The sequence below is a fragment of the Primulina huaijiensis genome, chromosome 8 (assembly GCF_012295235.1).
Source record: "Primulina huaijiensis isolate GDHJ02 chromosome 8, ASM1229523v2, whole genome shotgun sequence".
NCBI classification, from domain to species: domain Eukaryota; kingdom Viridiplantae; phylum Streptophyta; class Magnoliopsida; order Lamiales; family Gesneriaceae; genus Primulina; species Primulina huaijiensis.
In genome coordinates this window covers 15,488,968-15,514,810 of record NC_133313.1, presented here as the reverse complement: position 1 = coordinate 15,514,810, position 25,843 = coordinate 15,488,968, and the positions used below count along the sequence as shown (strand labels likewise).

Here is a 25,843-nt window from a genome sequence, read left to right as displayed (position 1 = left end):
CTGAAGTGTTTCTGTTCTGTTCTGAATCATTTGATAAGTTCCGTCTTTTTTTCGGTTGGTTTCCGTCTGGTTAAGATAAGAATATAAATTTTGAAAGTTTGTTAAAGAAATGTTTTAAAGATTAAGTTCTATATGTATCTTGGAATCGATCGACCCCCACTTGCTGAGTGTTTCCCAAAAAACTCATCCCTTACAAATTTAAGATAAAAATGAAGAACAAATAAATGAGGAGGACCAGGAAGCTTTCTGGGGTTGGTGAACGATGATCAAGATCAAGAACCAAGTTATCCCTTTTGTTTAGTTTTCCGCATTTCGCATCTCTGATGTATTTATTTCATTGTCATTGTAAGACAATAATATATTAAAAAAAAAGACTGGTTTGATTTGATACGAGACTTTATTGTTTTCAATATAATTGTTACACAATGCCGGATGTCACCATCGCTTCGGACACGGGGCGTGACAAACGGCGCCAAAATTTGGTGTGCTGTCGTTGTGCCACCAAACTTAAATTCCTACTCTCTAAATAAAATTAGTGTAATGGTGAGCAGGGTCGAATCTATAGGGAACGGAGGATGATTTCTTTCGAGTAAAATGTAAATACAAGGGGGATTTTGGGATATAAATTTAATAAAGTACTAAACTAAATTTATCCAAGAAAGAAAATTAATAAATTAAAATGATAATTAACCAACTAGAATAAAATGAAGAATTTAATATGAGAAAGATCTGATTCAAGGGAGTTCTACTATTTAATTATATTACTGTTCATCGGCAAACAAATAATTTATTCAAGTTGTTCCAAACAATTAGCTTTAGAATTATAGGGATAGCCGCTAAAATTCATGTGTTTTCCTAAATTAATTGAACGAACCCAGCATCCAGTCAAAACTTATCAATAACCAACTGGGCACGATAGCGTTCCATATTAATTAACAATAGCTTTTGGATTTATGAAAATAATTAATCCTGAAATCTAACAACCGAGATAGCTGCAATTGATAAATTCAGTTATGTTGATTTATTTAAATTAAATATATTATGATAGCACAACACATCTAATCTATGCTACTCGTGTACCAATCATCCATGACAATTACAGATCACTGAATTCATGGATAGTAATAGAAAATTATATATCGAATTAAATTGTCAGATTAATCGATATACAATGTTCATAGAATTAAATCATAAATCGACAAATATTTGGAATAAAAAGAATATTGAATATAAGAACGAATACCTCACAGTGATAAATTAAACAGTAAAAACCACCCTTAAATCAGAAATAAAACTTAGCCTAAAGTTGTGGAGAAAAGTTGAGAAATTCTTGCGCCTTTTTTTCTTCTCTTGTGCGTGAGTTGTGGAGGAAGAAATTGGAGAATTCTTTCTTTTTAATCTTTTTTTTGCCTCCTTCACGTGAGTCTCTTTTTTGGATTGGAGGAGAATTCTTCTTTCTTTTCTTTTTTCTTAAATTCTTCTGTTGCGGCCTCCTCAATCCACGTGAGATTGTGTCTATCTCTTTTTGAATAATTTGTTGGTTACAAAAATCTTATCTTGTCATTCTAAAATCTAAAAGATATTATGAACATCCACTAGAATATTGAGTTTTTATGGAAAAAAAACTATATCTTGTATTTATTCCTTGATATGAAATTTCCTTGATTCTCCTTAGGCAGCTGAAGAATAGTCACAAGACGTGATCACGCCTTATCCAAAAATCACTTCTAAATTTTTCTGTTCAAGTCTTCCACTAAGATCATATCGGCAACTTTAATTGTGCTATAAAATCACCTTTTTTATCCCAGATTTATCGAATGAATAGAAAACTTCTTCCTACAATAAAATCACACAAAAATGTGTCAATTAAGCACGTTGAAAGTGGTAACAATGAGAGATATGACAACAAAAAATACCAACTATTATGAGCCTATCAATGTAAAATTTCATAAACATTTAACAATAATCATAATATCATAAAAACAGCATTTATAGCACTGCTATGACGTTTACTAATTTTTAGGTGTAAAAAGATCGTTTTACCCCTAGACGTGACATTTTACGTTTTTGACTTTTTCTTGATTTCATTGACTCTAACATGTCCCAAATAATTATTTAAGCTTAAATTACAATTCTCATAATTTTATTTAGATTAAAAGAAAGACTTTTTAATTTACCTTTAATTAATCTTTTTGACGGTGTTTTGATCCCGAAAAATCCCAAACTTTAAAATAAAATTCCTAAACGTAAAACTTAGACTTTTTATATTATTTTAGCCATTGTGAACCATGACTCGACCCCCGTGAGCCATGAATCGAATTATTTTCTAATTAGAAAACCCTAAGCTCTTCGAACAAGCCCCCTTCGAGACACCTTGGTGTTTCATCGAGCCAAGCTCGAGCCGACCTGAGCCAACCTCGAGCCAAGCCTTCCCTAGACCCTACTTGACCATAAGAACTAACAGCCCCTGCTGCAAGCCACGGTCGAGACCCCTCCAAGACAAGGACTCCTCGCTCAAGCGCCTAGGACCTATCCATTGCCCCATCCCATGAACCAGCATGCCGTGCACCCACCTAAGACCCTTAACACTTGACCTAGCCCATGCCAAGCCCCTTAAACCAACCCCTGACTCACAGCGTGCTGCTGCACAAAAATCGTGCAGCCCCCTGACTCCTATATGACCTTGGCAAGTCCTGGCCCTAGCCCTGTTCTCGAGTCCTAGCTTGTCTAGGACTCTCCCCCTGACTCCTATACGACCTTGGCAAGTCCTGGCCCTAGCCGAACCAAGCCACGCACCTAATACATGAAAACCAAACCTATGATCTCCATGACAACAACTTTCTTCATGTGATCGTGTGTGCAGCGTTTGGTAGCGACTTAGGACTCCCTAACTTGTATAAAAACATCTCTTGATAATAGCTTAGGTCATGACAGCCTCTTAAACACAAGAAAACGTGAGTTTGGATCATGGAGTCATATGTTTATCCCATGTGCATGACATAATCCAAAAATATTAACAAAAATCTCAAGCTTTTTCAAACAAACATAATTTAACAATAATACGATGTGATAGATGAGAAAGGGAGATGTATGACGTGCCTTTGTGTTTTAAACGCACCATTATCCGTTGACGATGAAGGACAGCGACGAGGAGAGCCTAGGCTTTGTTAAACCCTTGAAGCTTTTTTTTTTTTTTATTGTTCTTCCCACTTGAGGTGTGTGTCGTGTATAGTGTGGGCAGAGTTTTTGTGTGAGCCGAAATCTGAATTGGGGTGTGAGTTATGTGTGTTGGGGAAGGGGTTTTAACATATTATATAGTAAATTATTCTACTAATAGGACTTAGGCCTATTAAGCCTTCAAAATAAGCCCAATAATATTTAATTAAATAACAAAAATTATTTTGTTTAGGATAGTTTGTGTGGGGACCCGGACGCTAATTCATTTCTTAATCATTCTTGGGAATAATTGGATCAATTAAATCAATTGGGTCTAAATTTTTTTTAAAAAAATACCGTGCGGAACATAATGTAATCAATCTGATATACATATCACAAGTTAAAAGTACAAGTCTTGTACAACATAGATCTATATCAAACTAGGGTTCAACCACTACATATCAAGTGATGAAACCTATTCTACTGCTGGGTCCGAATCTCCACGCTAATCTTGTTCTCTCATCCTCTTCTTGACCCTGATCATGTCCCACCGGTTGTCATGCACACATACAGACACAACAACAACTGGATAACTCCGGTGAGAATAATATTCTCAGTATAAACAATGTGTACATGCAATCATATGAATTGATATAAAAGCATGCAACCGATATCAATAACATGTATCATAATCTGAAAGACATGAATCAATATAAAGCTGTAAATAAACTCGTAACTCAACATCTCAGACTCAACTCATTTCTAATCTAGGGATCCCGATTCCTGGACATTGGCAGAATATACCGAATCTCCGCAATAGAAGCCGATCCGCTCCTACGCAACATCGATATAAACCAAGCATCCAGTGTCTTGGCATATCCGCCAAAGACTTGGCACCTCCGCCATTGACTAGGCACCACCGCCCTGACTCAATACATGCTTTGCTATAACTCAATAGACTAAGCATATCAATCTCATAACTTGCAAACATCAATGCAATCAAATAAGTATGTGATTTAGGGAAACTCAAGTCAGATCTAACTCGAGTTATATCATCCCGGTTCAACATTGATTTATACCTTTCTTTTGACGATCTGACGAAGTCGAAGTCTTGAATTCGAAGCTGTCAATACTCAATCTGGCAATGACAATGTCGAGTAGTACACTATCAACATATCATTCCATGTAAGACATGTAAGGATCAATATTCAATCTCAGTACAATTCGACATTGTAACGGCGTCATTTCGATATACCGACAACTCAATCATCAATCGAGTCAATATCACAACATCATATAATCTCATAACCGCAATTTTTAACATAATCTGGTACCAAATCTGTATACTAGCAACAAGTCATAATCATTACTCTCCGATTAACATAATAAAAATCTCGGGCATTACAGTTTGTGAATTTATTAGCCGGGTTGCCATTAAGTTCGCATTTTTGTTGAAAAACCAATACCGATAAAATTTACGTCCAGACATATAAAATCACCTCAAAACTCCTTATTTTCAAAAATATGAAAAACCATTAACCATACTTTAAATAATTAAAATCAATTATTTAATAAAAACTTTTTACGTTTTTCAGCATTCGGTCTCCGTTCCTCGATCGCAACTCGAATAATCCTTAAAAATACAGTTCTATGCATCATGACAATAAAATCCTATTTAACATATAATCATGCATATCACATCTTCAATTAAGCAATTAAATCAATTGATTACTCATTTTTCATATTCACTAGATTTGCATGCAGTTTGGATTACGTCGTCTTAATTTTGGACCTTACACTTACTATATCGGCCTTACGGACTCTGAAGAAAATAAGGAGTGGAACTTGATATAACGCACCTAAAATTAGCCAAATGGTCTTGTGATTCGCTAGATATGACTTTGGTTTTTCATACATTTTGTCCTTTTTTATGTACATATTAATCGACAAGTTAAATCTTAAATACAATTAAATTTTTAAATATAAACATATGTAATGTCAACAAAGGTTTAAAAATTTCTGTTTTAATTCTCATGGAATAAAAGAGATATTTATAAACTATTTAAGTGAACAGTGTACTTTAATGTAAATACGCACCTAAATTATGGTACCATAAATCATGCATTCCTCGTTATATTTTCCAAGTGTTAGAGTAGATGTCCTGTAAGCCAACTGTTGGATAGGGAATTTATTGACTCATTTGTAATAAACAATCTTTATTTTAATATAATTCATTATTTCATGGTTTTTTATTTCTTTATCTTTATACCCATGTGATCAACATAGATAAAGACCTTGATTTTACTTTAATACAAATGAATCGTAATTCGATGTTGAAACTCGTTTATAAACACTGTATAATCTAAATTCGTTCCTAGTTGATTCAGCTGCCTAAAACATGGATAAAGATCGCTTGAGCTCGAGACTAGCATATGTGATGTTGTGTACCGCGTTTCTTGGTAAGGGCATAGAAATGTCCAAACATGCAGATGGGTAGTCATATGATGATTATACCGAATCGCCCTCCCTAGGACTTTCCAAGTGGTTATTATTCATCGAGATGATAAGTCCGTGAATATGATTGTACATCATTAGTTCTTACGATCCGGGACAACATTGAGGCTCTATATGCTAGGATTTTGCTTTGACTCATTTACCGGCTCCAGGAGGCTCATCAGGTAACGAGATTTGGTACAGTTGCGACGCATGTAGGAGCCAGTGCATTGTAGTCATGAATTCTCCGCTCACCTATGGGTGTGGATATCCTGTGTGATCTGATGAAATAATAGTGCATGAAATATCTGGTCATAGTATAAGATGTACGTTAAAGAAGCAGTTCTCCAATTGTACATGCGATGCCACTATTTATTATTAAAGATGTGTCACAGAGATATCGAATTCTTATGTAACACTCGATGAACCAATGGTTACAGATTCGATCGGGATATATGAGATGAAGGGATCTTACTGTACGTTAATCATAACTGACTGATTCTTGCAGGCACCATCAGTGATACCTAGGAAATCATGGGGCGATTCTACTATACGTTCTTACCATGATTCGATGAGTTTAATCAGAAATATGATTTCTGACATTCTAATGATCAATTGTTGATACATGTAATGTGACAAATTAGGATAAGCTCAAATAAAAGATTATGTCCTGAATCACAACGAATTGTGAACCGATGGCTAGCTGTATCCCTGAACCATTAATGTCACACAAATACTGGATTATTTTGTCCCCGTTGAGATAATAAATTCAAGGAGTTGAATTTATATAAAATATTGAGATAATAAATTCAATGAGTTGAATTTAAACATTGAGACATAAATTCAAGGAGTTGAATTTATGACTATTAAATTTTGGAGATAATAAATTGAAGGAGTTTAATTTATAATTTAAATATTAAATTCAAATGTTGAATATATAAAGGATTTAAATTAAATGTAATGGGTATATGTATAATGAGATTGTAGGAGTACAATACTAACATACATATTATTAAGGTTCTTAATTGGACTTTAAAAGATTAATTAATTAATTAACTAGTTGGACTAGAATAATTAATTGATTAAGCACATTAAGTATTTAATTTAAATTAATGGGCCCTAAGCTTATATATGTGTAATAAGTTTAGGGTTATTTGATTTTTTTTTTCACTCATAATTTTCAAAAACCCTATCCTCTAAGCCAAGGGATTTTCGAAAATCACCTCCCCCACTCTCCTTGTTTTTCGGCTACTTCATATCAATCTCAACGTAAAATCCTTCTAAATTTCTAGTGTAATTTAGAAGAGGAACATTTGATATAGTCGTGGACTTGATAGAAGGATTGAAGAAAAGGAGCCTTGAAGAAAGTTCATAAGGAATACATTAAGAGCTATCTCCGCTAATCTTGGAATAGTTGGAGTCAAGTGAATCTTTCACCAAAAATAAAAGTTTTAAACATCCTATGTATGTTTATTCTATTAAAACTATATCGAGTGCTCAAAACAATATCTTGAATGTCAAGATTTAAAATTTTTTAAAACTTCCGCTGCTTTTGGGCATGAGAAAACACGATTCACAACACCAAGTATTTCACATGTTTTGATTGATTAGTCGATACATCTGCGGTGAGGGCAATACATCTATAGTAAAATCTCATTGTTTCAGGTTGGAAACTCAATTGAATGTGACAGACACACAATATCAACCACCTTAAGACCAATAATTAAGATTATGCAGCCTTCAAGTTGTATCCGAGTTGGTGGATAGTCCAAGTTGTTATAGTATGCAATGAAACTAAGACATATTCTTTCAATTGCAAATTTTCTCTTCACAAATCAATTTTTTTTCTTTGTATAAATCTACACTAAATATAATATTTGAGCAATAATAGAGAAAAAATAATGCTCCGGTTTAATTTCTAGAATCTCCAAAATACATTTGTTGCTTGATTTTCACTTTCAAGGGCACAATATCAAGTTTTGATATACGATGAGTAAAATATCATTCCCACGAGAATTAAAATGTAATTAAAATAATCTCAACTTTATTTAGAAAATCAAGACGAATATTTCAATAAACTAAAATAAATTAAATAATGTAGAATTTCAAGGATGACTTTGTTAGAGTAGGTGCCCGACAAGCCAACTTGTGGCTCGGGCTTTATTGACTCTAATGTAAAAAAATCTTTATTTTAATAATATTTTACGATTTTATTCGATTATGGCATTATACTTTATCTGTATACCCATGCAAGCTGCATAGATAAAGTCCTTGAATATACAATAGGTATCATGAGGTCTGCGTCGCAACGTAAGATCATGAAACTCATTAGGAAGTGTATCGTATATTCTAAACAGGTTCCTAGTCGAATTAGCCGCCTAAAACAAGGATAAAGGTCGCTCGAGCTCGAGACTAGCATCTGTGGAGTAAACACCATGTTTCATTGGGAAGGGCATAGAGATGTCCATTCACACAGATGAGTGATCATATGATGATGCACTGAACAACCTTCCCTCGGACTATCCAAGTGGTTCTCACTTATCGAGTGGAATAGTCCGCAGTTATGGTTGTACACTATTAGTCCTTTGACCCGGGACAATGTAGGGGCTATACGTACTAGAATGCACTTTGATCCGTTTACCGACTCCATTGAGGGTCATCAGGTGGCGAGGTTGGGTGTAGTTTCGAAATACGTAGGAGCAAATGCATTGTAGTCGGGGATTCACCGTTCGTCTACGAGTGAAGATATCCTATGTGATCTAATGAGTTAATAGTGCAAGGAGTGTCTGGCCAGAGCAAGAAGTGTACTTTAGGGAAAGGTGTTTCCTAGTTGCACATACCATGCCACTATTAGTACTCAAAGATAAATCGCATCGTTATCGAATTCATATGCAACTCTCGATATACCAATGGTTGCAGATTCGATCAGGATATATGTGTTGAAAGGAGCGTACTGTACGCTAACCATGACTAAAGGTTCTTGCAGGCACTATCAGTGATACCTAGGGGATCATGGGGCGATGCTACTAGACACTCTTACCATGATCCGATGGGTGTAATCAGATATGAGTTCTGACATTCTTGATCAAGGAGTTGATGAAAAGAATGAGGTTAACTAGGGTAAACCCGAATAAGAATAAATGTTATTCTGAATCACATGGAGATGTGAACCCACGGCTAGCTGTATCCCTGAACCATTGAGGGTCACACAAGTATCGGATTCTGTGTTCCCGTTGAGATAGTCAAATTTCAAGGAGTTGGAATTTGGGGACTATAGTTTGATGGAGATCAAACAAGAAGCTTATAAAGGAGTTTATGAGCTGATTCCATAGGATGGAAGAAATGGAAGTTGGCATGATTGCTAAATAAGGAAGGAGAGTGGAACTGCCTGTTTTGTGAAGGAGTTCACTAAAAATGGCAGCTGCCCAATATGGTAAGTGAAAATTTTGATCTTCGAAATTTTCAATTTTCATTATATGAACAAGATTTGTATCCTTGGTATATCGGTTCTTTCGGATCGTCGATCGGGGTTATAATGAGTTCGGATTAATTTATTTAGTGAATTGAGAATTTACTAATTAAATGATTGTGCTAGTAGTGGTGACTATTAACATGCACAAATTCTCATATATGTTCTAGAGGAGTATAGAATTAAATTAACCAAGGAGTTAATTTATAAATTAAATAATGGTTATTTAATTTAAATAATGGTTATTTAATTTGATATACATATACATGTATATATTTTATATGGTGATATAAAATATGTGTATATGATATTATTATATCATGTATTATTAAATGTTAATAAACACATTATATATTAATTATATGAGAGTTTAAATATAATGAAATTATTAGAGTCCTTGTGGGAGAGGGACTCCTAATTAGATTAAGAGTCTCACTCTATAAGTACACCATAAGAGGGCATAATTCCATAGAGATTTTTTTTCCATAAAATTCTCAAAATTCCTTCTCAATTGCAAAGCAACCTCACGGAAAAATTGGAAAGGAAGTCAATGTCCAACATGATTATGGAGATAATTAGATTAATTAATAATTGATTAAGAATCAATTATGAAAGAAAAAAAAACTTCCCACCCTTTTAGATAAAAAGTTCTCGGCCAATTTAAAAGTTTTGGGGAAAACTTACGGCCACATAGAAAAAGGGAGAAGAAAATTTTGGCCACAAGTTTCTTCCTTGTGTCGTCGCTACACCGACTCAAGATTTAGGAAACTCGGATGTCCAGTCTCAACGAAGAAATTGTTTGCGATTTCTAGTGCAATCCAAGCAAAGAACAAAGTTTTCTATCATGGACCCAATTAGGAGATAAAAGGAAGAGCCGCTCGTAGGAAATTACAAGAAGGGCTATATCCGCTTACACACCGGAATAGTTTAGAGTCCAGCGTTGAAAACGCAAAGGTATGATTTTAAAACGCCCTATGAATGATTTTAAACACACAACGCCCAAGCAAAAAATTTTAAACTTCCGATGCATCTTGGGTGTAAGAATTTGATGTCCCAACAGTGGTATCAGAGCCAGGTTATTTTCAATCGTGTGTTTTAATTAAATTGGGTTGAGTTTATTATTTCTAACCGCGTAAGAATTTTTATGAAAAACTCCCCTAAAAATTATTTTTGAAAAAAAAAACATTTTGGGTCTGCCCGGAACAGACGCGCGCGTAAGAATTTTTATGAAAAACGCCCCTAAAAATTATTTTTGAAAAATCTGTTTTTGAAAAGAAAAACATTTTGGGTCTGCTCGGAACTGTTCCAGGCAGACGCGCGCGCAGCAGCCGCGCGGCGTGCGGGCCCAGCGCTGCACGTGCGGCGCCTGCGTGCCCGCCAGGCGCCGCACGTACGGAGCGGCCAGCGCACAGCGTGCCCGCCATCGCACGATTGGATCGGGCAACAGGCGGGCGGTGCGGGCGGGTTCTCGGGAACGTCTCGGGCCCCGCGCTAGGTCGTGGGCTTGAATTGTTCGGGCCTATGGACGATTTTCTGATTTTTTAAAATTTTCGGTTAAATTGATAGTTTATGAAAATACGGACGATTTTACCTTACAATAATTTTTATAAAATCAATTTCTTACAAAATAAATAATAGAAATATGATTTTAATTATTTATGGTAAAAGGTGTTTTACGAGAAATTTAATTATTTGAAATTAAATAAAAGTGTTTATTTAATTTGATAATTATGGCGGTTAGTGATAATTTACGAGATACACGATTTATTGATAATATGTGATATTATCGTATTTATATAATATATGATATTATATGTTAAAAGGATGATCGAGAGCCATGACCAATTTTCTAAGTGTATGTTATGTTTTTACATGTTGTAATTTTTGATTATTTGATAATTAAAAGTGGACCTGGTTTATGGTCCGTTCCCACCCTTAAATTTGTATCCCAATGTGCCATGGATATTTAATGTAAATATTAGAATTAGTGGAAGATCAAGATTTGAAGACGGTGGGCCCGAGATCCTCGAAAAAGGTTTTGAAGATCGAAGACATGTAAATTTTGGAAGCTTATGTAATAGTTGCATTTGCATCCTTGCATTTCCCTAGGTTATGGACATGGATCCGTATGTGGCTCGTACGGATCAATTAGCTCTCGGTTATCGTTCATCCTTTATTATTTATGATGTATGTGATATTTTATAAATAATTTGTATGTGCGTTATTATTAATATAATGACAAGAGTTGCATGAATCCGGTAATCATGCAAACAATCAAGACACGAGTTTTAAAATTAATGATGAGACAAATTTTAAAATTAAAAATCCCTCATTTTGGATGAGATCCAAAATTTAAATCAAGCCCATTAAAAAGATAATTAAAAGAAAGTTTAATAATTCCTTGCCTTCCATCAACGGTGGTTGCATGATGAACGCTACCCACGGTCAGTGTCTGGCTCATATTATTGGGGAGGCCTGGACGCCGGAAAGCTGTGACTTCCACTGACATATTTGATGTGAACTACGTGGAACTCTCATGACTTCGGCTCATATTATTGGAGGATCTCATGGCGACCGTCCATTAAGGTTCAACATTGATGGGTCGGGCTCGACACGTGAAGAGAAAGGAGATCATATTATTGGACCTTCCTCAAACGTGAGGCAAAATTACGTAAGGGTTGCAAAGAGTTGCAATTGGGCTCTACCTTTTGGAAGTTATGATTGACCGATATTATTCGGGATCATAATTTCGCAATTGGGCCTTACGTACTCACTAAGGAAATTGGATTTCCCGTTTGTCATCAGAGGGTGGTGAAAATGTCAAAATAGTGGGAGGCAATTCGTAAAAACAAAAGTCCATATTTTACGTCTTACAAAATATTTTAAAATAGTCGGTAACGTTTATTCTGTTTCCATAGCAGTATATTTATGATTTCATCGCGTAATTCATATCTGTTATTAAAACAAGCTAACCGAAGACTAATTTTCAAGATTGGCTGGGAAAATTGTTCTGAATTCGGAGAAAATAGCATTCACACTAATGTCAGTCTTGCTGAACTGACAAATCATGCAAGATGGTGGGACCATAACATGCAAGTTAAAGTGTTACATGCTTGCTTCTATGTCAAATGAACTGTAGAGACAGTTTGAGGAAATGTTAAATGCTGTTGACATTCAAAATACACATGCAAGAGTTGCATAATGCATGAAACTCGCATAATGATGCACACCACTTTCAAGGAACACACGACTACACGCATGCAAGATGGGGCTCTTGCCAATGAGCATGGTGTAAGTATGATTGGGTCTATTGAGAAGGTAGTGGGCCTGGAATTTGACAAAGCCCGATAAGTTAGAACATGTTTGCTTCACTGCAAGAAGTCTGGACATAAGAAATTATCTGGGCCAGAAATGTTTTGGCAATGTTAAGTGAATGTCCAAGTAAACACGAATTTCAACAACGATAAACAAAAGAAAACAAGATAGTCTAAACTAAGCACATTTTGGCATGTTAGGCTAGGACATATTTCCAACGAAGGATGCACAAGCTAGTGGGAGATGGCATGTTTGACTCGTCAGACATAAAGTCTCTAAAGGCATGTGAGTCATGTCTGAAAGGAAAAATGACCAAAGCCCCTTTCCTAGGGAAAGTGGAATGTGCACATGATCTGTTGTATTTGATCCATACAGATGTGTGTGGCCCGCTAAGTGTTAGCACGAGATTTGGCCATTCCTACTTCATCACTTTCACCGATGACTACTCGAGGTTTGGGTATGTGTATTTAATGAAATACAAGTCTGTAGCATTTGAAAAGTCCAAAGAATTCAAAGTAGAAGTAGATAAGCAATTAGGAAAGAGTATTAAAACACTACGATTAGATCGAGGTGGAGAATACTTGAGTACTGAGTTTCAAGACTACCTTAAAGAGAATGAGATTATCTCACAGTGGACTCCGCCTGCCACACCCCAGTTGTATGGTGTGTCAGAACATTGTAATTAGACGACATGGACATGGTTCGATCTATGATGGGATTCACTAAATTGCCGCCATCCTTTTGGAGATATGCACTTGAAACAGCGGGAAGGTTGTTGAATCAAGTCCATAGAAAGGCAGTGAATAAAACTCCATATGAGATATGGATGAGAAAGCCGCCAGCAGAACCCACACCCCAACATCCAATCAAAAAAACACAAGCTCCTAGGAGATCCGAAAGGATCTAAAGGCCGCCTAATAGGTTGAGCCTGCTTCTTGAAGAGGGCCAAGGTGAGCCCATTCCTGGATGTGATCAAAGAAATTTCAAGAAGCTTTGTCTGATGCCGATTCATCTAGATGGCTTGAAGCGATGCAGTCCGAGATGGACTCTATGTATTCGAACCAAGTATGGTCCTTAGTAGATCCACCTGAGGGAATTGTTCCCATAGGATGCAAATAGATTTACAAAAATAAACTTGGAGGGGATGAGAAGGTGGTGACCTTCAAATCTAGATTGGTAGCAAAAAGATATACTCAAAGACTAGGTGTTGACTATGAGGAAACATTTTCTCCAGTCGCGATGTTCAAGTCCATTAGGATACTGCTAGCCATAGCAGCATAATATGACTATGAAATATGGCAGATGGATGTGAAGACATCATTCCTTAGTTGGGATATTAAAGAAGAGATTTACATATCTCAACATGGAGGATTCGCATCAGTAGGAAGTGGGCATAAGGAATGCAAACTTCAGAGATCCATTTATGGACTCATACATGCATCAAGGAGCTGAAACCTCAGATTTGACAACACTATCAAAGAGTTTGATTTTGTCAATAATCCTGAGGAACCTTGTGTATACAAGAAGGTTAGTGGGAGTGCAAGTGACATTCCTAGTACTTTATGTTGATGACATACTACTCATTGGGAATGATGTAGGGATGTTGCAGTCAACTAAAGTATTATTAGCTGGTAAGTTCTCCATGAAAGATATGGGTGCAGCATCATATGTATTAGGAATACAGATCTATAGGGATAGATCAAAGAGGATGCTAGGGCTCACCCAATCCACATATATCGATACCATACTGAGGAGATTCTCTATGGAAGAGTCCATGAGATGATATCTCTCAATGTCTCATGGTGTGAATCTATCCAAGTCTATGTGCCCTAAGACTGATGAAGAGATAGAAACCATGAGCCGCATTTCATATGCGTCTGCCATTGGCAGTATTATGTATGGTATGATATCTACTCGATCTTATATTGCATATGCACTGAGTGTTGCAAGCCGATATAAGACGAATCCCGATCTACTTCATTGGAAAGCAGTAAATGACATTCTTAAGTACTTGAGAAGAACTAAGAATTTGTTCTTAGTATACGGGAGTGGAGAATTAAAATTGGAAGGCTACACTGATTCTTGCTTCCAATCAGATGTGGATAATTCGAAATCAACCTCTGGATTTGTATTCAAGCTCAATGGTGGTGCTGTCTCTTGGAAGAGTTCCAAGCAAGACACCACAGCGGATTCAACCAGTGAGGCCGAATAAATAGCTGCATTGGATGTAGCAAAGGAGGGTGTTTGGATGAGGAATTTCATCAAAGAGTTGGGTGTCATTCCTCAAACAGTTGATCCAGTCTCGGTCTACTGTGACAACACCGGTGTCGTTGCGCAAGCAAAGGAACCGAGGTCTCATCATCGATCCAAACATATATTGAGGAAGTTCCACATAATCCGGGAGATTGTGGGAAAAGGAGACATATTGGTAGAGAGAGTCTCCTCCGCAGATAATGTTGCTAATCCACTAACGAAGCCCCTGCCAAGACCATTGTTTGAGAAGCATCGCGAAGCAATGGGTTTAAGATCTATGGGTAGTTGGCTTTAGGGCAAGTGGGAGATTGTTAGAGTAGGTGCCCTACAAGCCAACTTGTGCCTTGAGCTTTATTGACTCTAATGTAAAAGAATCTTTATTTTAATGATATTTTACGATTTTATTCGATTATGGCGTTATACTTTATCTATATACCCATGCAAGCTGCATAGATAAAGTTCTTGAATATACAATAGGTACCATAAGGTATGCGTCGCAACGTAAGATCATGAAACTCATTAGGAAGTGTATCGTATATTCTAAACAGGTTCCTAGTCGAATCAGCCGCCTAAAACAATGATAAAGGTCGCTCGAGCTCGAGACTAGCATCAGTGGAGTAAACACCATGTTTCATTGGTAAGGGCACACAGATGAGTGATCATATGATGATGCAATGAACAACCCTCCCTCAGACTATCCAAGTGGTTCCCACTTATCGAGTGGAATAGTCCGCAGTTATGGTTGTACACCATTAGTCCTTTAACCCGGGACAATGTAGGGGCTATACGTACTAGCATGCACTTTAATCCGTTTACCGACTCCATCGAGGGTCATCAGATGGCAAGGTTGGGTGAAGTTTCGAAATACGTAGGAGCAAATGCATTATAGTCGGGGATTCACCGTTTGCTTACGGGTGAAGATATCTTATGTGATCTGATGAGTTAATAGTGCAAGGAGTATCTGGCCAGAGCAAGAAATGTGCTTTAGAGAAATGTGTTTTCCTTGTTGCACATACCATGCCACTATTAGTACTCAAAGATAAATCGCATCGTTATCGAACTCATATGCAACTCTCGATATAACAATGGTTACAGATTCGATCGGGATATATGTGTTGAAAGGACCGTACTGTACGCTAACAATGACTAAAGGTTCTTGCAGGCACTATTAGTGATACCTAGGGATCATGGGGCGATACTACTAGAAGCTCTTACCATGATCCGATGGGTGCAATCAGAAATGAGTTCTGCCATTCTTGATCAAGGAGTTGATGAAAAGAATGGGGTTAACTAGGGTAAACCCAAATAAGAATAAATGTTATTTCTGAATCACATGGAGATGTGAACCCATGGCTATCTGTATCCCTGAACCATTGAGGGTCATACAAGTATCGGATTCTATGTTCCCGTTGATATAGTCAAATTTCAAGGAGTTGGAATTTGACGACTACAGTTTGATGGAGATCAAACAAGAAGCTTATAAAGGAGTTTATGAGCTGATTCCATAGGATGGAAGAAATGGAAGTTGGCATGATTGCTAAATAAGGAAGAAGAGTGGAACTGCCTGTTTTGTGAAGGAGTTCACTAAAAATGGCAGCTGCCCAATATGGTAAGTGAAAATTTTGATCTTCGAAATTTTCAATTTTCATTATATGAACAAGAGTTGTATCCTTGGTATATCGGTTCTTTCGGATCGTCGATCGGGGTTATAATGAGTTCGGATTAATTTATTTAGTGAATTGAGAATTTACTAATTAAATGATTGTGCTAGTAGTGGTGACTATTAACATGCACAAATTCTCATGTTGTTCTAGAGGAGTCTAGAATTAAATTAACTAATGAGTTAATTTATAAATTAAATAATGGTTTTTTAATTTGATATACATATACATGTATATATTTTATATGGTGATATAAAATATGTGTATATGATATTATTATATCATGTATTATTAAATGTTAATAAATACATTATATATTAATTATATGAGAGTTTAAATATAATAAAATTAGAAGAGTCCTTGTGGGAGAGGAACTCCTAATTAGATTAAGAGTCTCACTCTATAAGTACACTATAAGAGGGCATAATTCCATAGAGATTTTTTTTCCATAAAATTCTAAAAATTCCTTCTCAATTGCAAAGCAACCTCACGGCAAAATTGGAAAGGAAGTCAATGTAAAACATGATTATGGAGATAATTAGCTTAATTAATAATTGATTAAGAATCAATTATGAAAGCAAAAAAAAAAAAAAATTCCCACCCTTTTAGATAAAAAGTTCTCGGCCAATTTAAAAGTTTTGGGAAAAACTTACGGCCACATAGAAAAGGGGTGAAGAAAATTTTGGCCACAATTTTTTTCCTTGTGTCGTTGCTACACCGTCTCCGGATTTAGGAAATTCGGGCGTCCAGTCTCAACGAAGAAATTGTTTGCAATTTCTAGTGTGCAATCCAAGCAAGGAACAAAGTTTTCGATCGTGGACCCAATTAAGAGATCAAAGGAAGAGCCGTTCGTAGGAAATTACAAGAAGGGCTATATCCGCTTAAACACCGGAATAGTTTGGAGTCCAGCGTTGAGAACGCAAAGGTATGATTCTAAAACGTCATATGAATGATTTTAAACACACAACGCCTAAGCAAAAATTTTTAAACTTCCGTTGCGTCTTGGGTGTGAGAATTCAATGTCTCAACAGACTTTGGGCAGCAAAAGTAACACACCCACACTAGTTTTTTAGTGCGAGTTGCTGCAAATTCTACTCGCTTTTTCAGCTTTGCACTTTTCAGCCGATTTTCATGTTTTTTTCACTCTTTCGAGCTCTTTTCTCCTATAATATGAATATAAATAATAGCTTATTTATGCTCAAAATCAATGAAAAATATCAAATTAAGAAATATAAACATGACAAATTATGGACTCATCAAACACCCTTAAACTTAGCTTTTGCTAGTACTAGAGCAAAGAAAGAATGAGTTCATAATTTTATCCTTTATTATTTTTCACGATTTTCATCTTATGTCTCAACAATCTAATTCATGCATGTGAGAACCCAAATTTTTGGACATTAATTATTTATTTAAATATAGACATGCATACAAATTTATTTCGAGTTAGTATATTATTGTAAAAATAATAAATTTGAAAATATTAAATGATACATGATATTTGAAATTTCAAGTCAATAAATACATGTAATTCGAAATCCAGTATAAGAGAAATATTAATTTTGAAAATTTAGGTTGTACATCAATCTAATTGCAAGAAAATATTGCATATAAGACAGTTTTCTCAACACGGAAGCATCTCGAAATTATGGAAAAAAACACCTCGTAATTTATTCTCGAAATTTATGAAAGAAGCAAAATTATGGAAGGATTATAAACAAAATATGGCAAGATTTTCACCACACTCCAATAAATACCACCACATCATTCTCAAAAATCACACCTTCAAATTCACTATATATTTCGAAAATCCTCTCCCAAGTGCTGCAACATTTTCAAAGATTTTGTGAGGCGAAGTTCTGTTCATTTTCCGAGTGATATATTCAGGCCAATATTTTGTCCAATAAGATCTTCACCATTCATAATACACTATCATATGTTTTGAACATCATATCCAAAATTCAGCTGAATCCAACGATTAGTTTTCTGTTTATAGTTTTTGCAAAAAAAAATGCTCAAATTTTAAACGAAAACAACATACCTACTATATTTTTCGAATTTACCAATTTTTAAAACGCAATAATGGAGTGTTTAAAAACTGTTCAAATTTTAGACGAAAACAAGGTAGCTACTATATTTTTCCAATTTACCCATTTTTAAAACGCAATAATGGAGAGGTTAACCGTACAAGGGTAATAATGTAATTGCAAATGAAAACGCTCCTCCTTTCCTCACTAGCTGTAAAGAAGTTTCTCTAGTGTGCTAACCAGATCGAGCATTTTGTAACTGATCCAATCGCAAGTGTAAGCCGCAAATTTTCGATTTTGCTTTCGTTGCATCTTGAATTTTGGATCGATTGAATTTTCCTTTTGTTCGCAGATTTGTGTGCTTTTGTTCTTTCTGCGGATATTTGGAGATCTGGGCTTCGAAACGAGTGATTTGGGTTGGGAAGTAATCGTAATTTGGAGATGTCAGTGAATGCTGTTCTGGAGTAGATCGATCCCGTCTTGGATTTCACATTTACTTGCATGCATGGGGTCAGTTTTACGGCCTCTCCCTTTCCTTTCTCCGTGTCTCTGTCTGTGTGTGCATGTTTGTGGATGATGATGTTGGGATTCTTCATTCTGGTTAAGTATAGAAGCACAAGGTTCAACTTTTTAAAGGATGGTAATTTATTGATTAGCTGGTGATATGCTCTTCTTTGGAAATTTTTGTGGGCATTTTTCAATGTTTTCCCGTGGTAGCCAAAGTTTTTGACCTTTCCTGTTCAGGTGAAGGGAATGGCTGACACGATTCTAGCCTCGATAATTACCATTCATTTTGTGTTACTTTTCGGGGGCTGCGATCTCTGTGAATCTAAGAGGGTGTAACTACAAAAAGTAAATAAACGTTTGTGGAACATATGATTACCAAAGAAATTTTGTTTTTGTTTCTGTTTTTCTTTTTGCTTTGATGATAATATGGTGTCTTTTATTGGGTTTTTGGCTAACCCCTTTTGTCATGAAATAAGGATGCTTTCTTTATTCATATTCTTCTTATGTGGTTCCAAATATTTATTTTGCTTCCATTTTAAGAAAGCAACAATGGCGTGAGAAGACGGAAAGTTCTGATTTTTCTCGTTAGTTGGCATCATGCTTTGCCTGATGTTGAAAGATTTTGTTCGAGTAGTACTCATTCCCTACGTAATTGTATACTTTAGAAATGCCTCAATAGGAACCTGTAAATAGAAAAGGCTACAAAATAAGAAAATGTCAATATTATTTTTTGAAGACAAAAAATGGCAATATTTGTCTGTGATAGATATCGTTTAGAAACAGAGATTTGTATGAATAGGCATTTATATTTGTCCTTAGGTTGTTTGAAGAAGTATTCGCTAGCTCTCGTTGGGTTGATTACGGAAAGTCTGAAGGATAAATGGAAATAAATTTTTCGTGTTAGACCTTAACTTTGCTTAGATCAAATGGAGTATATAATAACTATTTTACTTACCTTTCTATTTGTTGATCTGCAGAATTGGAGTTTTTATTTCGTTTTGATGGTTTAATTTTGGATTATCCGACTGTGTAGGCACATGGCATGATATGCTTGTTATTCGGCTACAATTGTAGTGGCTATAATTTTTTGGACTAAAATTAGTTGATATATTTTTAACCAAGGAGATGCAAAACTCTCAATTGTCTTATATGCCAATATGGTTTATTTGAAACGACAACTGCTCAAGCTTCACATCTTTATCTATATTTCTTCCTTATTTTTTATCTGTAACATGGTTTTATTTTATCCTCGTATAGTAATGTCGGTATTAATTTCCTTGAGTATAGTGACTTATCTATCTTACCTTTCTGCCCCCATCCTCTCTTGTTGTCAGACACGTACAATTTTCCTTCTACTTGCTATCATATAATTCAGCTGTTGAAAATTTTGATGATTTATGGGTTCCTTGATGATGATTTCCAATATATAAGAATGGTTACAACTTACAGCATGAACTGGTTTACTCATCCAAGGGATTATGAATATTGCCCTGAAAAGGGGTTATGAGTTGCTATGGTATCTGTTTTTTCGGTTTTAATCATGACCTCTACTGATTAATTGCTCCATTTGTCTTTACTGTTAGCATTATCTCTTACGAATATATCATACTGTCTTTGTTCCTTGGGTTTGCATTAATGACCACAATTAATCGATCCCCTTAGACCAAATGTGTTCAAATCTGTGGTAGTATATTTATATGTGCTGCTCCTTTGTTGCCATAATAAAACTGATTTTATTCAAAACTTATGACATAATTTGTTCCACAGTGCTCGATTACCCAAGAACTATTAGAGGTTTTGGATAATACTATTCACTTTTAGAGGAATGAAAGTTCTCAAGGCTATCTAATGACAAAATCTCTTCTCACTCATACACTTTCTGTGTTCGTTTTCCCTTTGTTATTCCTAAAGTGTAGTCTTAACAGTTTCTGTCACATTATTCATTTGCATGGTGGTAAACCAAATTTGTAACAGAGCAGAGGTTGCCTAGGATGTTGTGTCAAAAAACCACTTGTGATTTCTGTGGATGAACCATCCAAGGGTCTGAAAATTCAAGGCCAACGAGTAAAGAAACATAGTTTGACGGAGGATTTCTGGAGCACCAGTTCAGGTACCATGGACCATAGTGCCTTCCAATCCCATAGAAGTATCTCATCAATCAGTACTTCAAATCAAACCTTTGATGCTCACAGCAGTGCTGGCAGTTCAAACCACCCTACGGATTTCGTTAATCCTGGCAAGTACATCAATGCTATTTTATCCTCTTGCTGTGCATTTAAGGAACTTAAAGTACACATATTGCGCCCTGTCACCTCCACTACTGCCCTCTTATGTATTTTATCTGTTGCAGAGGAACACTAATACAAATTACTAATATAAATTATGCAGCCTTTAGGGGACTATGGGCTTCAAATCATATTTTATCCAAAATTGGCAGTATCTACTGGCTGTTTTTGTTTTCAGCCCCATACTTTAGCATGTTCTGTAGATTTGTACAACTTCAATTGATATTTCTTATCCTTAATTTGGCACTATCAAGGCTTAGTATAATGGCAAGTTTTGAGTATTTTTCCATTACTATGATTTTCTGCTTTAAATTTGTAATCTCGCGCAGAACCAGAAACTGCTTGTTTTTGGGTTTCTTTTAATTTCTCACACCCGTGACTTCTTAAAAGAGAGGATTTGATATAAACTTGAGAAGTTGAACTTTATTTAACATTTCTATCTTCCTTTTCTTCTAGTTTTTCTTGATTAAAATTTGGTATTTCGCTGCCTTGTAACGATTTCAAATTAATTTGTTGAAGGTCTTCTTCTCTGGAATCAAACAAGACAACAGTGGATTGGAAATAAGCGATCTCAAAAGCATGTACAAGTGCAAGAACCAAAATTGAGGTGACTTTCATATTTACTTATCTGAAGTTGTTATGATATTGATCATTAGATTTGGCAGACACAATGTGCATGATATCAATGTCTTCATCCAAAGTTTGTTTGATATCATCCTTGAGAAACATGGCTAGAATTAGAACGCTTTTCATATTATGCTGTTCCGAATTTGCAGTTGGAATGCAACGTATGAAAGTTTGCTTGGGACCAACAAGCCTTTCCCCCAGCCTATCCCACTGGCGGTGAGTGTGGTAGCTACCTGCGTAAACAGTTTATTATCCCAACTTTCTCATCTCTTTTATTTACTTGATTGACAGGAAATGGTGGATTTTCTGGTAGATGTGTGGGAACAAGAGGGGCTTTACGATTGACTTGTGAGGAAATAGAAATTTTCTGGCACGTAAATTCTTGCATGTAACTTGATGAAATGGTTAATGAACGAGCAATTTAAGTGAAGTTTATATTATAAATGTGTGACACTACTTGCAATTTCTGGTTTCGAAGTTGGCAATAATTTGTAATTAGGTGGTCCGTGTTTTCGGGCTCTGTGAGTTTTTTGTTCTTGTATTTATTCTTGGAATTTAGAGATGGAGTTGCGTGCCTTGTGTGCAGGGGAGTGGGTGAGAGGGGAACTCCATCTCTCACCCAAGAAAGACAAAAAATTAAAAGTTTTGCCTTTCAAATATGATTTGTTATTGTCCTTTCTTCTGGGTTTGTCTTTAGTTGGAACTTGATACCGGAGGAAAAGGGTGTGGCCGTTTCAAACATAAGTTATCGAACAAAGTAATTTGGATTTGGATGGAGAAAAAGTTTGGAATGTTCGAGTTCGACAGTGGCAAGTTATTGAACAAAGTAATTTGAGTTTGGATTTGGATGACAAAAAGTTGGAAATGTTCGAATTTGTAATTTCAAACACGAATTAAATATTCTTCTAATGGATTTGAAATACTAGCTAGTCGACTTTTATATACTAATTTGAGTCTCAGCACGAGGGCGATTGGGAATTTCGCATGATGTTTCCAGTTTCATATAAATGGTGGTGATAGTGTAAACTGTAAGGTATAGTTTGGTACACTAAATAAGAGAGATTGATAAATAATCTTATTTATTCCACGTTTAGTTCTTTTTTAGAAAGCTCGTGATAATATAATGCGTCTGTGATAAATAATTTTATATAAAGATAAAATATCTTTTTTATGATATGTGATAATTTTAATTTTATGATAAAAAATACTATAAATGACTTAATTGCTCTCAATATATAAAAATCATAAACCCTAACGTTTGATATGGAAACCTGGTTTGGAACAATTTGGATTTTTAATTTGTTAATTATAGTAATTTTGGTTTTTTAGAAAATAACCAATAATAATTTATTGTTTTTCAAATTTTTTGAGTATTTCGTTTGTTTTTATAAGTGTCACATGTAGTTCTAAATTTAATAAATTACATAATTATTTTTTTGATTTTTCTTTCTTTTTTGCCATAAATTTATAAAAATAAAATGATATTTAAATTTTTAAATAATTTTTTAAAATTATATTTAAATTGTAACGCCAATTTTGAAATTATAAAATTTATTATGAACTCAAGCAACAACTTTGAAATTATAAAATTTATTATGATAAGGTTAATTTTGTCATTACAATCTAATATATAAATTTAATCACTCTTATTAAAATCATACCAAACATTAAATATAATATCATATATCTTATATATCCTTAACTTATTAAAATCATACCAAACATTAAATATAATATCATATATCTTATATATCCTTAACTTATGTTTATATTATATATGACATGTTTATCCTATAATGTGTATCAAACTATCTCTAAATACAGGTGAGAATAGAGAATCGGCCATAATTGACACGAGACCGCACAATCTGTAGTCAAACATGGTTGGAAAAAGATATTGATTACTGGGTCTTGATGGTGCAATTAGTCTGATAATGATAATAATAATAATAATAAAAAATTTGTCAGTAAATTATTAATTTATTTGTTAAATTAATAAATGAACATTTGAAACGTGATTAAATGTCGAAGTTTGTTTCAAAAGTAGGGCATTAAAAGATATTTTTTATTCTCGACAATTTTTTGGTGAATCAGTATGTTTCACTCTAATTTTTTTGTCCGATGCTGAATTTTTCATGGTATCCCATGGGTAGCACTTTATCTTAATTCAAGAACTACAAGGAGACCACGATTTTTTTTACTATGTAATGAAAAGTGCCGGTCTATGTGTGTATATATAACCCCATTTAGCTCTTAGATTAAGGTTTGGATGCTAGTTATATATTATATATAACTGTTTTACAAATTTTGATTTTCTAGAATATGGGCGTACTCAATACTCCAAACATCAATTTGAGTGAAAAATACTAAATATCTTGATGCCTCGTGATGACCCGGGTCATGAATAGTTTTCAGGTTAGGAATACAGATCGCATTCCGGGTCAGGGATGATCCGAGGTAATATGAAAGATTGGCGAAGGAAAATCGAGTCCAGAATGACCCGAGACATCGGGAGGATAGAATGTCCGGGAGAATCTGGGAAAAAGGGTTCGGTAGAGACTGAGCTATTGAACGACCGGGATGTTTCTCCCCGGACTATCGAATACTCGGGTGATAATGCAAATTCTCAGGAAGCTTTCTTCCCGGGCCATTTCGATATCAGTGCCGCATTTGATTATACCAACAGAGTAGGGTGTGGGCGGCCGACCTATCTCTGACACTAATCTAAGTGGTTGACAAAATCAGGTAGGCTGGATGTGACTAGTATGAGATTTGACATGTCAGAATAATAGGGTATAATCAGCCGCCCTACTATAATTAATGAGCATCACAAATAACGAGATCATCATTACATCCCCTATTATAAATATCAGGTTCTCTCCTTGCATTTACTCCATATTCAGATAATGAAAACACACATTTATTACTCATTTACTGCCCACATTAACATCAATTTCACAGCCATCACTTGGTTGCATTTGTTCTTTTACCTGAATCATCCACTGACTTAAGTATCGAAGTAGCCATGCATGATACCCCTCCGGCGCCCATTCACGTAGTTACCTTCTTGTCTGCAGATCTTTCCAGCTGTCCGAGGAAAAAAGCTTTTGATCCATACATCTTACTCTTATTTCCTTCACTATTTTGATAGCGAATCCGGTGGAGCATCCGACCCGGCTCATCCATTTCACCAGGATCGCATCATTGGTGTCGTCTGTGGGAAATAAAAGTAATAAGACGTTGATATGACTCCTACCAGGTGGACGAACTAAGAAACTTCTCGAATCCATGAAGAAAATAACACTCATCTTTCTGGTGCAGGTGGCCCGCCACCCACTGGTCCCCGGCCTACTGTCAACTTAACACCTGAAAAGTTGGCCAAAATTATATCTGAGCTGTAGAAGCAGCCTTAGCAAAGAAACCCCTTGCTAATCATTCTATCCGACCAGAGCAAGAACAGGAGCAAGTGCGGGAAGAGGAAGAAGAGAGGAGGGAGGAGGAGAGGGAGTTGAGTGCTGGTTCTAAATCTCCTACTATGGCAGAAGAGCTAGAAGAGTTGAGGAGGGAGGTGAAAGTGTTGGAGGGACAGGTCGGCTCTAGGAGCAGCGCTCAAGTTATTAAGGGTTGCCCATTCTCTGATATCATTGTCCGGGAACCACTTATCGGGCACTTCAAATCAGCCAATATTAAAGACTATGATGGGAGTTCTGACCCTGAAGAGCATCTCACAAGATTCGAAAACATGGCCATGCTACATTGTTATGGGGACCAGATTAAATGCAAAGTGTTCCTGACTACCTTGATTGACTCTGCCCAGAGGTGGTTTGAAGGATTGACGCCTCAAAGTATCCAATCTTTTGAAGATTTCCAAAAAGTATTTTTGCACCAGTTCAGCAGCAGCAAGAAATATAAGAGGATTGTTTTTAGTCTGTTCGAGGTGAAGTAGGGCCAGGATGAAACTTTAAGAGTGTATATCAAGAGATTCAATCGAGTAGCTTTGGATGTCCTCGCCTGTGCCCCCCAGACAAAAACTACTACTTTTATGCAGGG

At 35.7% G+C, this 25,843-nt stretch overlaps 1 protein-coding gene and 1 long non-coding RNA gene across 4 annotated transcripts; one reads left to right on the top strand and one right to left on the bottom strand.

Annotated features, from left to right (window-relative positions):
- The first annotated feature begins 18,501 nt into the window (after positions 1-18,501).
- Positions 18,502-22,307, top strand: LOC140983292 (uncharacterized). 3 transcript variants are annotated; one of them, XM_073450276.1, is made up of 6 exons: positions 18,502-18,650; positions 18,727-18,884; positions 20,861-21,117; positions 21,686-21,773; positions 21,943-22,009; positions 22,085-22,307. In XM_073450276.1, the coding sequence occupies exons 2-6, from the start codon at positions 18,826-18,828 to the stop codon at positions 22,136-22,138; spliced, it is 525 nt and encodes a 174-aa protein (XP_073306377.1). In that variant the 5' UTR covers positions 18,502-18,650; positions 18,727-18,825; the 3' UTR covers positions 22,139-22,307. The 3 variants fall into 3 exon arrangements, with proteins under 3 accessions (XP_073306377.1, XP_073306378.1, XP_073306379.1); XM_073450277.1 differs by having other exon boundaries at positions 20,856-21,117; XM_073450278.1 differs by lacking the exons at positions 18,502-18,650; positions 18,727-18,884 and adding an exon at positions 18,898-19,780 and having other exon boundaries at positions 20,856-21,117.
- On the bottom strand, positions 20,952-21,678 carry LOC140983294 (uncharacterized). The gene is made up of 2 exons (XR_012176403.1): positions 21,200-21,678; positions 20,952-21,164 (listed from the first exon to the last, which is right to left on the bottom strand). It is a non-coding gene; the product is annotated as an uncharacterized lncRNA (long non-coding RNA).
- Positions 22,308-25,843: the final 3,536 nt, after the last annotated feature.